General features: G+C 39.5%; 1 protein-coding gene and 1 long non-coding RNA gene across 6 annotated transcripts in view; one reads left to right on the forward strand and one right to left on the reverse strand.

Annotated features, from left to right (window-relative positions):
• Positions 1-19,437, reverse strand: part of UBE3D (ubiquitin protein ligase E3D) — a 148,168-nt gene that overhangs the window by 44,778 nt on the left and 83,953 nt on the right. The window contains exons 9-10 of one of the 5 annotated variants that reach the window (XM_027769900.1): positions 11,266-11,404; positions 865-970 (exon numbers count right to left, since the gene is read on the reverse strand). The exons of 1 other annotated variant lie outside the window; for it this stretch is intronic. In XM_027769900.1, the coding sequence (XP_027625701.1) occupies positions 887-970; positions 11,266-11,404 (223 nt within the window). In that variant the 3' untranslated portion in view covers positions 865-886. 3 more of the 5 variants (XM_006143352.2, XM_006143354.2, XM_006143353.2) reach the window with 3 other exon arrangements.
• The window catches only part of LOC102486255 (uncharacterized), a 36,693-nt gene that overhangs the window by 10,917 nt on the left and 6,339 nt on the right, over positions 1-19,437 (forward strand). The gene's annotated exons all lie outside the window — the stretch shown is intronic.

Here is a 19,437-nt window from a genome sequence, read left to right on the forward strand (position 1 = left end):
CAATCCCTTCTCCTCCATTCTCCTCTCGGGATCTTGGGCACGCACGCACACGCGCCCGGCGTGAGTTTTAAGCCACCGGGTCCGGGACACGAACCGCGGTCGACTACGTGGGAGTCCAGCGACATAGCCATTACGCTAACTGCTGGTTCCCCCCAACTTTTTTTTTTTGAGAGGTTTTTGCTATAGGGCATGTGCACTCGTTGGAAAGACAGAGAGAGACAGAGACAGAAAGCGAGAAACACCCCTGCCCCTCCCCAGGGCGGATGGCCACACTGCAATCCCTTCTCCTCTATTCTCCTCTCGGGATCTTGGGCATGCATGCACACATGCCTGGCGTGCATTTAAGCCGCTGGGTTTGGGACTCAAACCAAAGTCAATTATGTGGGAGTCCAGCAACATAACCATTACGCCATCTGCTGGTCCCGACGATTCCCAACTTTTAACCCATAAAGAAGCAATATGCTTTATCTTAGGGGAAGGTGAATTGGATGAATTCATCTCTGCAGTCTGACTTTATCGACATGCTCTTAATACTGATATAACCCTTCAACCACTGGAACTTAGAATCAGTTGGTTTTAGAGCTGCAGAGACAAAGACACTGGGCTCTAGACAGGATAAGCCTCTTAGGTCCAGCCATGCTGGTTGCAGGTCTCATAACAGCCAAAATCAGACTGTAGACCTAACTCTCACCTCCATTCTGGACTTCTCCCCCACTGCATCACATATGATACCAACAAAGGTAAGAATGATAAGAACAGCAGAATCACTCCATTCTTACTCTTCCCAATTCCTCTGTCGTAGTCCCCCAACATTTTCCTATCCCAAATCTATTCACTTAAGTTGTTGAAGCAATTAGTCATTACCAGGAGGGCTCACAGGAGATTCTCAATGGAGGCTTAGAATAGTCTTGCCTTCTAATCCGTCATTCCCTTGAAGGCTGGCATCGGTCCCAGGCTGTTGTTTCCCCTTCTAGCCAGAAAAGAAAAGCTCCTGAGAACAACATAGCAGGTCCTTCTATGAACAAAGCTTGTTTCAGTTTTGATATCACTTTGTTACAGGATTCTTTTCAAGAAAGTAAGACCCACCACCAGGAAGCCACTTGACTCAACACACCATGCTCATTGTGTGGGAAAGAAACAAGTCCTCTGATTAGTATTACTAGCTCTAGGCAAGGAGAGAAGCGGGCATTTTAGACATGGAATAATCATACTTACAATGAAATACATAAGTAAAACCACTAGAACACCCCTAAGCCACAATGTTTCAATGTGCATGAAGATCTAGTCAAAAACAAAGAGTGAAACCCAAGGTTAAGAAAGTCTGAGGGAGGGTAAGGAAGGAAAAGAGAAAGGGATAAATCAAGGGGTGTCAGACAACATTCCAAGTGTCTTCCTCTTAGCTCAAAGCTTATTTTCAGTTAAACATTTCTAAGGTGTTCAAAAGAATTAAAGACCTAGCCCCTTTAAAGAATACAGTTATATTATTCAGTCTGGTGAATAAACCAAGGATAGCTGGGAAATAGACAAAAGATTTTGTGTGCCTCTACTTCAAAAGGAACTTTAAAAACACTTAGATATATGATTTAACTCAACCCCCTTATTACACAGATAGAGGAACTGGGGCCCCTAGAGGCTACCTGATTAGAACAGGTCAGCAAGTCCAGTTGGTGGCAGAACCAAGACTAGATCTTGAGTGTCTTAGTGTAAGGGACTGTCCCACAACAATACTTGTCATGAGAAGGACAGGGGACTACAGAGGGCCACACATCCTGAGGGAAGGGGTAACCCCAGAGACTGGATTTTTGTAAAGCATCTGAGGGGAAAAGGGAGAGGTAATGGCAGAAGGTTTTGAAAAAGAAGAAAATAGCAACTTCATGACAACAGTTGAGTTGCATGGAATATTCAAGGATTGTATTAATAAGTTAAAGTTAATATGGAACACTGAAAAAAACAGGGAAATGATTTAACCTATTTTGAACTAGTAACTAGGTGTTTGGGCATAATTTTAAAATTTCCTTTCATTCCACATTTTAGTGAGAGTATATTCTATTAGTATGTAAATGTTTCTTATAGTTTGGTTTTTGAAAGCCTCTTTCAGAAATACTTTGAAAGCTTGTTTTGGTTGTTCTTTTTTAAGGTTTTTGTCATAGGATGTGAGTGCAAACCAGAGAGAGAGAGAGAAATCACCCCCCAGGGGGGATGGCCATGCCACAATCCCTTCTCCTCCATTCTCCTCCTGGGATTTTGGACACACACACACACACACACACACGGGCCTGGTATGATTTTTAAGCCTCTAGGTCCGGGATTTGAACCATGGTCTGCCGTATGGGAGTCCAATAGCTTAACCACCATGCCACCTGCTTGCCTCTGGATACTTGTTTTAATGTAGATTCTGGAGCCCTACTTCAACTTTAGAATTAGAATCTCTGAAGTTGTCACTCAGAAATTTGAATTTTAAACAAGCTTCCCCTGTTCATTGACATTTATGAAGTAGTGTCATCCATAATCACATCATCACAGAACTAGACATACCCTATCTGTGCTCCAGCCCTCCCCACCTCCATTTCTGTATCACAGATACTGAAGTACAGGCAGTGGCTACTATTTTAAGATAATATTTTATAGGAAAAAGGTGAAGATAAGTGCAGAGGGTCCCTGACCTAAGATGGTTCCCATCTCCTTCAGTCCAATAATGGTGCCAGTGTGATATGCTTTTCAGGAGAAGTCATGCAACCAGGAGAAGTATCCATACAACCATTCTGTTTTTCACTTTCAACCCAGTATTCAGTAATTACATGAGATATTCAAGACTTTATTATAAAATAGGCTTATCTTAGATGGTTTTGCCTAACTGCAGGCTATTTTAAGTGTTCTGAGCACACTGAAGTTAGGCTAGGGGTAAGCTATGATCAAAGTTCGACTTAGGATATTTTCAATTTATAATGGTCTGGCCTTATCAAGACATAACAACTATAAGCTGAGAAGCATCTATAGTGTTTTGCTAATGGAAAACATATCACATTTTCTATCATGAATATATATTTCCTTTAGAATCAAGAAAGAAATTAACTTATTAAGAACAAGCAAACAAAAATAGATTATTATTATTATGGAGTTAGTGGGCTATTCCTCATTCCCTCACTAAGGACAAGGCCAGAGGATCCCTATTGTAATCAGAGCTCCCTCACAAAGTGCTAATGAAGGTCTGGAAACTGCCTACAACCTTGATACTGGTAGGGATGAGGAGAAGGGCATGTGATAGGAATCTGGGTAGGATGAGCAGCCTCATGAAAGATGTGAGGCAGAAGCAACAAGAGCTGGCTAAATGTCTGGTCAACCTCGGGGCTCTCTGGCGGTCCACACCCTCCATGCTCTCTCTAGTGTACGGTAGAGTAGTATCCAAGGAGGCAGGGAAGGGATCATTCAGACTAGAGGGCTAAATTCAACTACATACCTACTTATTTTCCCAAACCACGAAATGCCTGGGAAGGGCAAAATGGAAAGAAGAACGGGTATCTTTTCACACCCAAATTACTAAGGCAATTCTCAGCCATCTGTTTTGAGTATAAGAGAGAGTCTGAAAATAGAGCAGTAATCACTACCTTTGAGACTGGATTCCCTAAATATAATGACTAGCACTCAACTCCTGATTATCTCAGCCCACTAAGGACAAAGGCTTCACAGGAAAGAAAGAGGGTAAACATACCTGAGGACCTGGGGTGCCAACACTACTCCTATCTCAATTCCCTGGCATTCCACATGAGAGCATAGTGGAAATTACAACGAGAGTCGACCCACCTCAGTGCAAATCTAGCTGCCTCCTGATTACTTCTACAGTAGCCTCTAGACTTGTAGAGCAGCTCACAGCCTCCCTTCCCATCCACTCACTCCTAATAAAAGAAGCCTATGTGTAAAGTCACCAAGACCCTTTCATCTTCCCTGGAAGACTGCCTGCCTGTACATTAGAAGATGAAACAGTGGAAAGAGCAAAATAATGCCAATAACTGAGTCAAAGCATCTTCAATGAGGATAATTTTATATCAAAATACATGGCCCAGCCACTGCGGCACACTGGTAGACCCAGGTTCATCTCGAAACCCAATTCGAATAAGCCAGCTCCACATACCTGTACTCCTAGTTAACGGGGTGGCCTGGAGCAAAATTGCAACATCTAAGACCTTATCAAAAAGTACCTCTTTTAGTCTCTTTCTAGCTCATAAAAAAGAAAAGAGTGTGTGTGTGTGTGTGTGTATGCACATGCATGTTTAAGCATATATTAAAAATACTAGCAAGAATTACTCTAAAATGCCAATACTAGTAATTCTCAATGATTTTAATTTTCTATGCATTTCTCAGTACTTTCCTGTTTTTATCACAAAAGTGATCATCTTTTTACAATCAGGAGATAATATTACTTTAATAAGTAATAACTATTGGGTCATTGGAAAAGTCATAGTGTATTAAAATACATCATGATTTTTTGGACGACCCAATATAATATATGCAGAGATGAACATGGCATCCATTCATGTACTGAGAGTACTAGAAGTAGACAGAAAAAGAGAGCACAAAGATAAAAATTTCACTTTCTCTTCTCTAGAGCTTGTTGTTGTTATTGATTTGTAAAATTCTTAGGCCTCTGCCTACCTATTTCTAGAAGCCCCTAATAATTACATTTTTTAAAAAAAACTTTTTTTTTGGAGAAGTTTTTGCTAGAGGGTGTGTGTGCTCGCCATACAGAGAGAGACAGAGAGACAGAAAGAGAGAAATCACCCCCCAGGGGAGATGGCCACACCACAATCCCTTCTCCTCCGTTCTCCTCTCAGGATCTTGGGCATGCATGCACACGCGCCCAGTGTGAGTTTAAGCCACCGGGTCAGGGACTCGAACTGCAGTCAACTACATGGGAGTCCAGTGACATAGCCATTACGCCAACTGCTGGTTCCAAAAAAACTTCTTAAGCTTAATCCACTACTGCAAACTTCTACACCATCAAAGCTTTCACAGGAGGTGCCAACAAATGGCATAATGACAAACTTTCATTTTATCTTGTTTTCTTCTCTTCTGATACAGATATTAAGTTACTAAAAAGGTAACAAGATAGAATTATTTGTAAAGTTATTAATTTCTGAATAACTGAGAAGTTGAATATATGGTTTTTATATCATGTAAATGATGAACTATTAACTATCAATGAGTATCTTAACATTCAAATCAAGCTACACACAAGTAACATAACCAAGCATTCTATTCTCTAGAATAGTGCATGGGTCTCTTATTCAAAATAGTTCAATAACTTCATCTTCCCCCACGAACATGATTTCAAATTCATCTAGAGCTGAAGAAATATTGTGAGCCAGCTCTAATTATCAGTGGTAATAGGTAAAGTCTATGAAGCTTTTTGTTTTCTATACTGTTTCACCATATTATTAAACCACACGGCATAGGTATGAAACCATAATTTTATGATGTTCAATTTATTTGCCAAGATCTGTAATGCTTATGAACGTAACACACACTGCTCCCATGTTTGAAGGTTATAGTTCTCTAAAGGATGATATCAGTAAATGAGATATTTTTACTGCCAGATGGTAAAAATAAGATATACAAAACTCAGGACTATCAAAGAAGTCCCCCCCCCCTTTTTTTTTAAATATAATTGTCATGAGCTAGAATAAATAGCCAGTCAGAAGACCTAGGTTTACAACATAGCCCAACATCTTGGTAGTTATATATAAACCTGCCCACATTACATACTTTCTTCACCTTTTAAATGGAAGTGAGAGTCGTGAGGATTTTAAAAAGGCAAATGTGACAATATTCAGAATAATTGTAGAGACCTGAAAAACAAGAAGATCTAACTAGAGAAAAAAAATTCTGGGGCCCTATATCCTTGAAAATTCCAAGCACACAGTGTGGACAGCCTGGAGCGGCTGTAAGGAGCTAGAGTTAATGAGGAAAAGTGCAAGAGTGAATAGAAAAGGTTCCCTCTGCTCAGAAGCTAAGGCTGTAGGTCATTGCATCCTTATCTCTCAGTTGAGTATAGTTTCCAAGGAAAACTCCCTTGGGCATTCTCAGTGGGAGTCAAGTCATAAATTAGGAGAGAGGCAGAGTTTATCCACATAGCTCCATTTATTAGCAGAAACCTTTGTCATGCTACTGCTTAGACACACAGTGTTAGGGTGGATGGACCCAATCAGAACAGAACTGGGAGCAGGTGCAGGGTAGGAAAGCAGTGCTCAGCCAGGGGCCTTCTGGGTCTCTGACCTGAGTCAGTGTGTACCAAAAGAATGTCAAAGGCAGATCATGTTCCTGTTGTACCATTCTGGCCAAGGTGCCCCCGACCAAAAGAAGAACCATTTAGTCACTAAAGCAAGAAACAGTATTCTCTAGACTATCAGCCTATAAAACTGCAGCACTACTTCTCACGAAGACAAGCAAGACTAACACTAAAAACATGTGTGTGTTCCACAGAACATCAGTCCCATAAAATGCCCTAGAAAATATCAAGATATTTGGGAAATAGTATTTACTATGTTCCTCAACTAGGAAGGTCACACTACCCTTTAAGCATGTTAAAGGCTCTGAAAAGTCCTGCAGTTTAAAAAATATAACTTTGTTTAACCAAACTTATTATGCTTATTAAAGTGGCAACATGGTTAAGAATGGGAGGGATTCTGGAGCCAGGCTCTATACTCATGTTCCTCCACTTATTAGTCGTGCAGGCTTGTGCAAGCTCATCTCTCCAGCTCAGTGTCTGCACCTGTGAAATGGAAATAATGCAAGGGGTCTTCAAAAAGTTCATGGAAAATGTGTTTTTTTGAAATAATTATGCATGGATTTTAAGAATGTTTTGTGCCAAAATAAACTCATACTTTAGTTCCAGTTTTCCATAAGCTTTTTGAAGTGTCCTTGTATATTCCTCATGGTGTCATGAAAATGAAACAACCTAGTAAGTACAAATCATTGGGAACAATAACTAGAATACAGAAAACATTCAATAACTATTAGTCATTATAGTTCACATTATTAGTGTCTGTTTAATATCTAATTATTTTTTATAATACCAATTTACAACCTAAAAAAACTGTGTCTCTACGGAATAGAGAAATGCTAGCATAGAAAAATCCCCTCCCTACCCCAAGAGAAGTCAGCATCCTCTGCAGCACACACAAAAATAAATAAATGAATGAATGAATGAATGAATAAATAAATAAATAAAAAGAAATCTCTAATATCCTCTTAACCTTCCTGAGTGTGTTTCCTTAATTATAAAAATAAGATTAGTCAATCTTCCTAGCTATAAGAGTCCAGAATTCTAGGAAAAATGCATAGTTACCATTAAAATCGGCACCTTGTGCTCAACCCTGGTTCTAACCAAGTCTGCTCTGAATGTTCTACAGATACCTTACTCTGATTTACAGCTGCCCCTACAGGACTTCAGGTTCAGAGGTGGTTGCTGCCAGCTGGATGGTTAAGAAAGGGCCTGAGCCACAACTGGGTGAAGCAGAGAGTAGAATCAACTAGCAGCACTAATGGCAGCAGCAGGAAACAACTTGCCTACTCTGGGGCAGCCCTCTGCACCTCCGGTCTCCTCTGCCTCAGTTTCTGGCATTGTGGACCTCATTCTCCTTCTCCCTACTGTGGTCACCATTACCCATGGAGACCCTAGTCCTGTATACTGGTGATGCTCTGTGAGGGCTAAACCCTCGTTCAAGTCTTTTCATTTGTGCAGAGCTCCAGGCTGCAATTTCAGTGCAGAAATCCATCTGTGTACCTTGCTGACACATCTCAAATCCAGATCTTACCTGTAGAGTCCAGCACTGTTCCAACAGAGAAAGTGTTGCTGCTTCTGCCCCTGATTGTGCACTGTTCATGCTTCTGTTGCCCCAGCTTAGCCTTTTAGATATTTAGGAATGTGGCACTGCCAGCCCAATCAGCATTTCACTATGTAACCATCCACCTGTCCAGTAATTTAGCCAGTCAAATACTATTAATCACGTCCTACATTCATTAGGCCACCGTTCTAAGTTCCACTGATACAACAGTGAATGAAAACAGACACCCCCCTGTTCTTATTGAATACATATTTTATTGTAGTAGAGACAAAAAGTCAAGCAAATAAACAGGATAATTTCAAATAGTGGAAAGAGCTATGAACAAAAATAAAACACAGAGGAGTTACAGAGTAATGCTGATGGGGAAATGAGGACTTGGCGAGTGGGGTCAAGTTAGGCCTCTCTGCGAAGTAGAGACTTGAACTGAGACCTGAAAAACAAGGAGTCAGCATGCAAAGACCTGGTGCAGAGACTTTTCCTAATAGCAAAGAGAAGAGCCAGCACACATACTCGACGGCCAGAGCCAGCTTGGGATTCGGAGGAAACAGAGCCAGTGTGCCTGGACCAGAGTGAGTGAGAGGGAGAGAGCAGGGATGAGGTCAGAAAGGGAGGCAGGACCAGATGTGGCCAGGGCTGAGGCCAGGATTAGGAATATGGGTTGTATTCTCACTGTAGTAGGAGACCATGGAAGAGTTTTAAGCAAGAAGTGACATAATAAGGAGTAAGTCATCTCTCTTTTGGGGGCCACAAGAACAACTTGTATGTGCTTGGCATTATGGAAGTCATTCTGAATTCAATCCTACCTTGTACTTGCTTGCAATAATATAATTACACTAGGGATATCGGATATTATAATAGAGTGGAAGCTAAAATTATAACAAAACTACCAAAAGGTATCCCTGCTGGCCTGAGAGAAATGACCCAGTGTAATTTAGGAAGTTAGAATTGGAGATACATTAATGGCTCTAATTAATAAGATAAATCTTCCCTTTGGGATTTGGCAGTGATAACAGCTTAAGCAGGAGCACCATGTGAATCCTAAAATAACAGTTTTACAGAAAAAGAAGCATTGTTTGCAGTGGCTGACTCGGTATGGAAAGTAAAGGAATTGAAAAAGTGAAGATGGTATCTTTAACAAGCATCATTCTACTATTCTGTAACTCTTGCCAACCCAGGTCTTAAAAATGTGTATAAAAGTGAATTCCAATGAAAAAAAAAAAAAACTCTCAAACACAGACAAAAGTAGCAGTCCCATTCCTTGCTATTGTAATAAATGATTAAGTAGGTGTTACAAAGATGAAAAAGCAGAGAATCTCTGTCTAATTCTGATAGACCCATCCTCCTTTTCAGTGATCCTTTATCTTGGGGGCAAAGACCAGTATAGGGAGGCCACCTCCGGTATATTCCTGATAAGAATATATCTTTCCAGGGATAACAGCAGAGACAAAGCTTTAGCAGACATTGTTCATCAGGTTCTATCACACTGTTCTGTACCTTCAAAACTGGGAAAGTGTATGTACACCTGAAGATATTCAGCAAATGGTCTGAAACCAGATGAAATACAACCACTAGTAGAGAGGACACTCAGTAATTAGTGTCCAAGTTGCTCTAAAAGCACTCCTAATTAAAGGTGCTAAGGGCGCACCAAGGTCACCAGGAGCAGGCCAGGCTTCTGGGTGCACGCGTTTATAGGAGACTGAGATGATACCCTTAAAGGAAGACTGCCTCTGTCTCATGGAAAAGTAGGGCAGATGGATCCTCCTCTGGAATTCCCCATGCTTAATCTAGATTAGTGCTTTAACCTTTATTCTCTTTAAGGTTTATGTTAAGGCTACTTTGTGACAAAATAATTTCCAATTCATATCACACACGGATGACTGTCCTCAGATGCCATAAAGCCCTCAAAGTCAGAGTCACTTCTCTTGTTCCCCATTCACCCATGGTATATAAATTCCAAACAGTATATAAGGGAAGCAGTAAAATGAAAAATACTTGTCTTTTAGCTTTCATCCCCAAAGATAACCACTGTTAGGTTTTTCAAACCTACTTCCATAAAAGTTTTGGGTACAGATAAATTTTGTGTTATTCAGTGCTCAATCCAATGAAAAATTTAAATAAATTATTTCTTGTTCACAGAATGATACAAATAAATACTTGGTGTCTATGGATATCCCAAGGTAGATACAACCTGTATCCACCTACCATTCATGCCCTCTCTGGCCCCAGGCCTTCTGTGAGCATGGCAGTGGGGTGGTGGATAGAAGAAACCCTGGCACAGTCCCGGTGAGTCTGGTTTGGTCTCTATCCTACATGGTGTTTCCTGGCCAACTCACTCTATCTTTCTAGATCTCATTTCTACAAAATGAGAAGAGATTCGTTGGAGAGACCAGTCATGAAGTTGATTCAGTAACAACAAACAACAAACCTATTTGTATAGGTGGCTAAACATAAAGACTTCACCTTGTGTCAGTGCTCAAGGCTCAGAAACAGGAAGAAAATCAGAGATAATCAATCTAACAGATTTCAAGAGAATATAAATGTAAATTAGACTTGGAGAGTTATTTTCTATCCATTTCCTGAGATATAATTCATGTCTTGCTTTGTTATATAACAGAGGTGCACCAACCAATACATTGTTCCTGAAGTTATCTTACTAGGAGACACTGGCAGCCTGTCACAGGTAGAACCATCCATATACATTCATTGCTCAGCAATGCCCATGGCCTTCCCACCAGCATCAAAGGGCTCATGGTTTTCCACTGTCAAGAGTCACAGATATGTTCAATTTCAATCCGTAGCTACAAGGCATAGCTTCATCTACTAGCTAATGCTTTAATTCTCATTTTCCTCTTCCTTAGACAATTAGCTGCCTATTAGATAGACATCTTCCCGTTGATCAGTCTTCATTTGTAGCATTGAGTTGTATTAGGAACACAAATATATCCAGGGGAGTGGGGAAGTGATGTAGAAGGGGTTAAGAGAGAAAAATGGTGCTAGAGTTGGTAGAACACCATCACTGTTAAATATCTATTTAGCAATCTGACATCAAGCTAACAGTAGCAACGTAACTAATAATGGCTGAAAATTTTTACTTCAGGGCAAATGTGGAAGAAGGGAAATGGCATTCACAAGCTAGATCTTCTTGCCATTTCTCTCAGAGACAAGAAAGATAAGGGTAACAGAACAAGCTCTGGAGGTTGAGAGCTGTGAGTTCTGCCACTACTAGACAACTGCTTAATCAATTTTGAACCTTTGTTTGTTCATTTATTTAAAGAGATAAGATGATACAGACATTCTGCTTGTTATTAGTACCATTGGAAACTGTGGATATCCATAGGCTATCTCCTATTAAAGATAGGATTCTTGAAAAACAATTTCAAGTAAAACTGAGAAATTACACCCTTATAAAAGAACAGTTCCTGACCTGAAAGGAATTCATATAGCGAAGGGATGGAGGCAGCATGGTGTTATTTCTTGCTAATATCAACAGCAGCTCCAAGCAGGTTGCTGAGGGCAGCGTTAGTGAGTGGACACTGATGTCACTTTCCCATGAGCTCGCAAGCCTGAAACACACAGATATGTTAGCTTTTATAAGTGTATCATCATTATTATTTTTTAAATCTGATATAGAACAAGAAAACTTTCATCTGGGGAGGAAAAAAAAAAACAATGTAAGCCTGTGAAAAGAAAATATTGTTCTCCCTATGATATAGATGTGGGCATTGCTTCTGACCTGAATAGGCCCTTATAGAACATCTAGCTCAGTGATTTTCAAACTATTAAAAAGTGATAGACTCCTTCTGTTAATTATTATTAGTTTATATTGATTAGTTCTATTTTTTTCCAGTTATAAGTATAAATAAAGCTGCTCTGTTTGAAGGGGATGGGTTGGTAGGAAGCCTCCCTTCATCTTCCAGAGTGGCCATTAAAGCATCTCTGCTGTATCCGTTTTTTATTGGGAGAGATTTTTGGTATAGAGCGCATGCACTCGCCAGAAAGACAGAAAGAGACAGAGAGATGGAAAGTGAGAAATCACCCCCCAGGGGGTATGGCCATGCCACAATCCCTTCTCCTCTAGTCTCTTCTCAGGATCTTGGGCACACTCACACACACGCCTGACATGAGTTTAAGCCACTGAGTCTGGGACTTGAACCGTGGTTGACTACATGGGAGTTCAGCACCATAGCCATTACACCAACTGCTGGTCCTATCTCTGCTGTATCTTACAGAATCAATTTAAGAACTCTTTCCTTTGGGAGATCAAGAAACTAAGGGCTAAAAAAATAAAGCAACTTGTCTAAAATGTGTCAGACGTGTAGAAAGTGGTAAGGCTGAAACTAGAATCCTATTTCCTAATTCCTCATTCAGTTCTTATGAAAGAGGGGAAAATCAGTGTACAATTAAAATAAAACAATATAACAGGATAGCATGAGTCTCATTTAAACTATTTACTTGAACATTTCCTACCTAATCTACCAAAGTGTCTCTTACCACTGTCCTAATTTTGAACAAAAATCGTATACAATATTTATGGATTTATAATATTTGCACATATGTGTATATAAATATTACGTGTGTGTGTGCTTGTGTTATTGTTGCTACTTCGCTCCTCTCTGCAAAGCTATTATCTTTCATCAGATCAGTGGTGAATAATGGAAGCTCAGCGAGCACCAGTGGTTGAAGGCACAGTAGATTTTAACATCGTATATGACGAGTCATGGCGCACGGTCTAGCTGCATCAATCAGGTTATGTGTGTATTACACGGCTACACGGGGGGTTGGTGAACCCGCCTTTGAAGCATTTGTCAACTAAAATAAGATGCTGATCACTTTCCTAAAAATAGTCCAACTTCAGCAAGGGCAGAGTTGAATCCCTTTTCTATGTTCTAAAAATTATTATTTTATATTGATTAGTTCTATTTTTTTTCTGCCTTTATTCATTATATACCATTTTCATCATCTTTCTAGAATAGAAATAAAAATGTTATTTTCCAGTCATCCAAACTTGCTATTTTGATTTGTCAAAAATAAATAAATAAATAACAAATAAAATGAAAAAAAAAAATTAGTTGTTTCGGGGAGTTGAAAACTATGAATAACGTTTCCCTGAAACTTCATGTAATGTTTTACATTGTTTATTTCCATTTAGGATGAAAGAAATAAAAGAGAGCAAAAGAAGAGATGGAGAAATTACTTGACTCATTTAAAATTTAGTTTACTCTAAAATAATCACTAGACTCATTATGTGGAATTCAGAACATGTTGACAAAGCCAGAGGTGTCACTTGCAACTACCCACCCACGGCTCCAATTTCAGTACAATGTCTGCTTGAGACATAGCATTTTAAGAAACAGAGGGCAGAATCTGGATTATTTCTGGTATTTCCCACAAAGACTCACAGATGATCAGGACTAAATCAGTACTCATAGACGATTAGGACTCAATCAGTAATCTGACACTACAATTCAACAAGACACATGAAAGGGAACAATGAACTAAACAACAACTAAAACCTGTTTCTGTGATTTTTAAAGTACTGGAACAAGAAAAGCTATCCTAAGAGACCAGGACTGTCAGCCAGGTGACCTTGGTCTAAAAGACAAAAATGCAAGCAAAGGACATGTTATCCTTATTTTTAAACCTCTGCCTCCACAAAATTCCCTAGGGAAGCAACTGTGGTCTATCTATTTTGAAAGGGGAAAAAGTCACTCCCTATCATCTCTAACAAAAATGGTGAAATTGAGAATCAAACCAATCAATGTCAAAAAAAAAAAAAGAGCTTGAGAAGACAGGCAATACAGTCTTCTAGGAAACATGGAGGTTATGTAATATAATAATATAGCAGGTTGACAACAGTCTCCTTGGACGACCCGCGGCGTAGAGCCCGGAATGCTCTGCACCTACCCAGGTCTCCCAGGTCTCCCATGACTCTGACCGCTGGCCGGCCCCGCAGTGGGGTATTTCGGGTTTGAGCAGTTGGTTTGGATTGCAGCAACCGGCGGGAGACTGTGGGCAGCTGGAGGGAGACGCTGCCGGCGAACAGCCCTCCCAGATAGCTGCAGAGTCCACAGAGGAGCAGCAGCTCGCAGGGCACGAGGACCTGCTCCACCAGGCCTCGGGTCTCTGCAACTCTCCCTTTAACCTTGCGACTGAGGCCACCAAAAAGATCACAATCAGTTGCTGAAGCAGCACAAATGTTAAAGAAATCTGTAGAAGGAAAAATAGACAACATCATGGATAAGACAATTATAGGAGATTTTCCCGAAGGAACAGAAAGTATTTGTTGAGGAGCAAAATACGAAGAAAACTGAAGTAGCTGTGCCCCCGCGCGTTGACAGTAATGATGATGAAACTATGCAACAGCAAACCTTGGTCTTATCAGCTGACAGGAGGATTTCCCTCGGGACCATCCGGCCGGGGTGCAGTTTAATTTCAACTTTGATCAGATGTACCCTGTCACCCTGGTTATGCTACAAGAAGATGAGCTGCTGAGCAGAATGAGATTCACCCTCATTCCTAAGCCCATGAAGGAAAGTGTTTTGGAGGAACGACTTGTACAGCGTCTCCCAGATGAAGCAGTGGGCCTGCTCACTGCCCTGGCCCCACAGCAGGCTGCGGGCAAGGAGGACCTGAGGAAGCAGAGAAGAGCACCTGCCATGGCCAGAGGCAGGACAGCCCAGAACATTCCCTGCCATGATCAAATTTCAGCTTAAAACTCTAGAGGATGAGGAAGCAATTTCCACCAACCTGAGTGTTTCTGACTTTGTCAGTGATGCTTTCGATGCCTGTAGCTTAAATAAGGAAGATCTGAGGAAAGAAATGGAGCAACTAGGGCTTGACAAAAAGGAAGAGGAGACAGCCGCACTAGAGGGCTCTGTGGACCGGGAAAAAGAACTACAACAGGAACTTCGAGAACACGAAGTGGTGACAGGATCAGAGAAACTGGGATAAGGAAATTTTTAAAAAAAAATGCTTCAAGAGGAAAAGTATTTCCTGAAATAATAGCTTAATCTTTAAATTCTGCAAACTGGCATTGCATTAGATGTTGGCACTCACTGAATCCTAGATAGCACAAAGGACAGAACTTTACGAAACTTAAAATTACTTTTTTCAAGCTGAAACTTGCCTCTTCTGCTTTAAAGAAAGAATGGTTACTCTAATAATCAAGAAAAGAAGTTTATGTATTGAAACATTTCTGTACTATAAACCGAGTGAGAGATGTTCTTATAGATGACATGGATGTCTTCACCATGGAAACAAAAGCAAAGTTTTAGAGTTGTTTTCCAAAAGGTCAAAATATAACTAATGCCTTAGTAGTGGTTTTCTAAGCAGCTATACTCCTCTTCACATTTTTGTTGCCATGTGGACATTAAAGTCCACTTTCTGGGTTGATTGCTATCAAAATGACCAATTTATACCAAAGAACTTAAAAGGAAGTGCTTTTAGAACAATTTTCTTGCTAGGTATTTTCTAAAATTCCATCTAAAAGCCTAAATATAAAATAATTATGCTGATCTTAATGATAGAAATGTCACATAATTTGATATTAAGAAATACTGTGGAAAAATACAGGATTTTCTCTTTTCCTTTTCCTTCTTTCTTTTTTTTTTTTTTAACTGTACTACAAAAATTTCTCATCATGGTTTGTGTAGAAAGTGGTTCCTTCCATCCTTTTTGTATTATTGAATCGGAAACCCATTCACCTTAAAATCTATTGTTTATGTTTTAGTACTCACCCCATATATATATGTTTTAGCATGGTCTTAATTAAACTGTTAGTCTGGGAACCAGCAGTTAGCGTAATGGCTATGTCGCTGGACTCCCATGTAGTTGACCGCGGTTCGTGTCCCAGACCCGGTGGCTTAAAACTCACGCCAGGCGCATGTGCGTGCGTGCCCAAGATTCCAAGAGGAGAATGGAGGAGAAGGGATTGCAGCATGACCATCCCCTCTGGGGGGTGATTTCTCACTTTCTGTCTCTATGTCTCTCTCTGTCTGTCTGGCGAGCACACATGCCCTATAGCGAAAAACCTCTCCAAAAAAAAAAAAAATCTTCCAAAAAAAAAAATTAAACTGTCAGTCTTAAATAAATATATATATGTACACATACATATATTTATATATACACACACACACATATATATGTACACGCATATATTTATTTAAGGCTGACAATTTAATTTATATGTATGTATTCATATTTATATTAAATACATATATGTATGTACACACACACACACACATATATATATGTATGTATATCTGTAACTCACGGGTTAAAATGACAAATAGAGATGATATAACAACTCTGCCAACATTAAGATATATAAAGGAACCCAACAAATTGTTCAGAGAGGACAAAAATGTTATGGACTAAGAGAGCTCAAGATGGAAACATATTTGTATATATTTAACTGCCAAGGTTGTGTACACTTGTCAAAGAGACAAAGAGAAATAGAGAGAGAAAGAAAGAGAAAGCCGCCCCCAATGGGAGATGGTCATGCCACAATTTCTTCTCTATCTCTCTGTCCTATCAGGATTTGGAGTATATATGCATGAGTACCTAGTGTGTTTTTCAAACCACCAGGGCCGGTACAAGTCCTGAACCTGGAGGCTTGAAAGTCACACCAGACATATATGTGTGTGCCCAAAATCCTAGGGAGAGAATGGAGAAGGGATTGTAGCATGGCTATCCCAAACTCAGGGGTGATTTCTCATCCTCCCGCTGTCTCTCTCTGTCTCTCTTCTGCGAGTGCATGCACCCAATGGCAAAAATCTTAAAAAAACAAAAAAGAATATATATATATATATATAGATAGATAGATAGAGATATAGATATATATACTGTTAAATATTAGGTCGTCAGAAAAGTCATGGCATATTTTTCTGTTTTTCTATGCAAAACTGTATCGTGACTTTTCCAATGACCCAATACATACTTTGCACAAGGAATCAAACTTTAAAAAATTGTCTGGCCAGTCCTCGCCATGGTAGTTAAGGCAGCACAATTTTACATGGTCAACTGCATGGTTGTAATCATAGACCTAGCAACTTGAGAAACACATCAAGAGCATGTGTGTGTATGCCCAAACCACAAAAGGAGGGAAAGATACAAGGAAAGGGATTGCAGTGTGACCATTCACCATGGAGAACTAGTGCTTTTTTATATTTTGCTTTTAAAAATAAATAAATAAGTAAAATTTTTTGATGTTTTTTTCTTTTTTTCCTTCTTTTTCTCTCTCTCTCTGTTTTCTATTCTTTTTCTTTTATCTCATCACTCTGCTCCTCAATCTCCATTCAATGTGTTTCTAGACATATCTAAGGGAACCGTAGCCAAACATGTAAATACTATTAGGGTTAACATATCCCTCAATACCCAATGAATCTGCTGCACAAAGGGATAAAAACAGAATGGTAAAAAGATTGCAGATCACCTCCTTCTGCATGCTCCTGATCCGCTCAGACTGAACTTCAAGAAGTAAGAAGAAACACACCATCCATCAGATGACTAGAAACCACCGCAGGGCCACAGGAAACATGGGAAAGCAAGAAAAATACCTCTCCTCTAAGGGAAAAGAATAACTCTTCTTCATCCATAGACAGTTCAATGGAAATCATGGAAATGTCAGATAAAGAATTTAGAATATTCATAATGATGAAGCTAACAGAGACAGAAGAGAAGAGAGACAATGAACTGCAGAAGAAGCAGTTTCGAGAAAGCAGCTGACAAGTTCTAGGAGGCAAGGAAATTCTTGCAAAATCTAAAAGAGGAAATACACACTATAAAAGGGAATCAAATGCACCTGTCAGAGATGAAGGCTATAATCCAGGAAGTCAAAATCTCCCTTGAAAGTATTAAAAGTAGACTAGATCATACAGAAAATTGAATCTCAGACGTAGAAAATAAAATCTCTGGCCTAGAAAAATCCACCACAAAGACTGAGAAAATTGCCCCCCAGAATGAGGATAATATACGATATACACTAGATACCATCAAATGTCCAAACATCTGGAAAATTAGTATCCCAGAAGGTGATCTTGAGCATGCACACACACACACCCGGCGTGAGTTTAAGCCACTGGGTCTGTAATTCCTACCGCGGTCGACTACATGGGAGTCCAGTGACATAGCCATTATGCCAACTACTGGCCCCTAAAAGTTTTCTGTTTTGAAATATCAAAAATGCCACTTATAATCAAAATATTTTTGTTCCAATTTTTAATAAAAACAAAGAACAAAAACTTGCTCTAGTTTAGGAAAATAAACAAACACATTTTTCAGTGAAATTAGCAAAATTATATTTTTGACACCTAAGTTTATCTCTTAAGACATCTACCATCTTCTTCAATTCTGCTTCCGAATTACTTTATAACACTGAGTTTTAAAAACTAGAAAAAAAAAAAAAAAAAAAAGCCATTGGCTTAAGGCCTGAAATCCTAAATTTCAAGACTTAAATGACAATGATAAATCTAAATTGACATAAAAAAAGTTACAATATTTTGATAAGTTAGACCAAAAGCAACATAAAAAATATAACAAATAGCTAAAATAAATTTATGCAAAGTTACCTTACCTAACAATATCTTTCTGCATAAAGAGATGCATGGCAGGGAGAGAGCCAAAACCCCATAGCAGCTGTCAGTCGAGAATGGCATTTTAAGAATTCTGCCTGAATACAGCTACCAAGAGGAGAAAGGAGGAGAAGGGATTGCAGTGTGGCTGTTCCCTTGGAGAGTGATTTATTGCTTTCTGTCTGTGTCTGTTTTTCTGGCGAGGGCACGTGCCCTATAGCAAAAACTTCGCAAAGAAAAAAAAAAAAAAAAAAAATTCTGTCTGAATAAAGTTGAATAAAATAATTCTTAAAAAAAAAGAAGAAGAATTCTGCCTGCTTAGGGCTGCAGGTGGTGTGATGGTTAAAGGCACTGGTTTTCCACATGGTTGACCGTGGTTCAAATCTCAGACCTGACAGCTTGCTTTCTTGCTTTCCCTTTCTTTCTCTCTCTCTCTCTGGTCAAATTAAATAATAATAATAATAAAATATAGTTAAATAAATAAATAAATCTTTTTTTTTTAAAAAAAGAATTCTGCCTGCTCTGTTTTCCTATTGTTTTAAATATTTACAATGAATATGTACTCTTTTGGTGATCATATAAAAAGTAAAGCTACTCCAGCCCAGAACTCTTTTCTGAAATACATCAGTCAAATAAAAGAAATAGCAGTGAGGGACCAGCAGTTAGTGTAATGGCTATTTCACTGGACTTCCATGTAGTCAACCACAGTTCGAGTCTTGGACCCAGTGGCTTAAACTCACGCTGGGCGTGTGTGTGTGCGTGCCCAAGATCCTGAGAGGAGAATGGAGGAGAAGGGATTGCGGCATGGCCATCCGCCCTGGGCGGTGATTTCTCGCTTTCTGTCTCTCTGTCTCTCTGTCTGTCTGGCGAGCACATGCACCCTATAGCAAAAACCTCTTAAAAAGAAAAAAGAAAGAAAGAAAGGAAGGAAGGAAGGAAGGAAGGAAGGAAGGAAGGAAGGAAGGAAAAAAGAAAGAAAGAAAGAAAGAAAGAAAGAAAGAAAGAAAGAAAGAAAGAAAGAAAGA

The sequence above is a fragment of the Tupaia chinensis genome, unplaced genomic scaffold (assembly GCF_000334495.1).
Source record: "Tupaia chinensis unplaced genomic scaffold, TupChi_1.0 Scaffold000097_1, whole genome shotgun sequence".
NCBI lineage: Eukaryota > Metazoa > Chordata > Mammalia > Scandentia > Tupaiidae > Tupaia > Tupaia belangeri.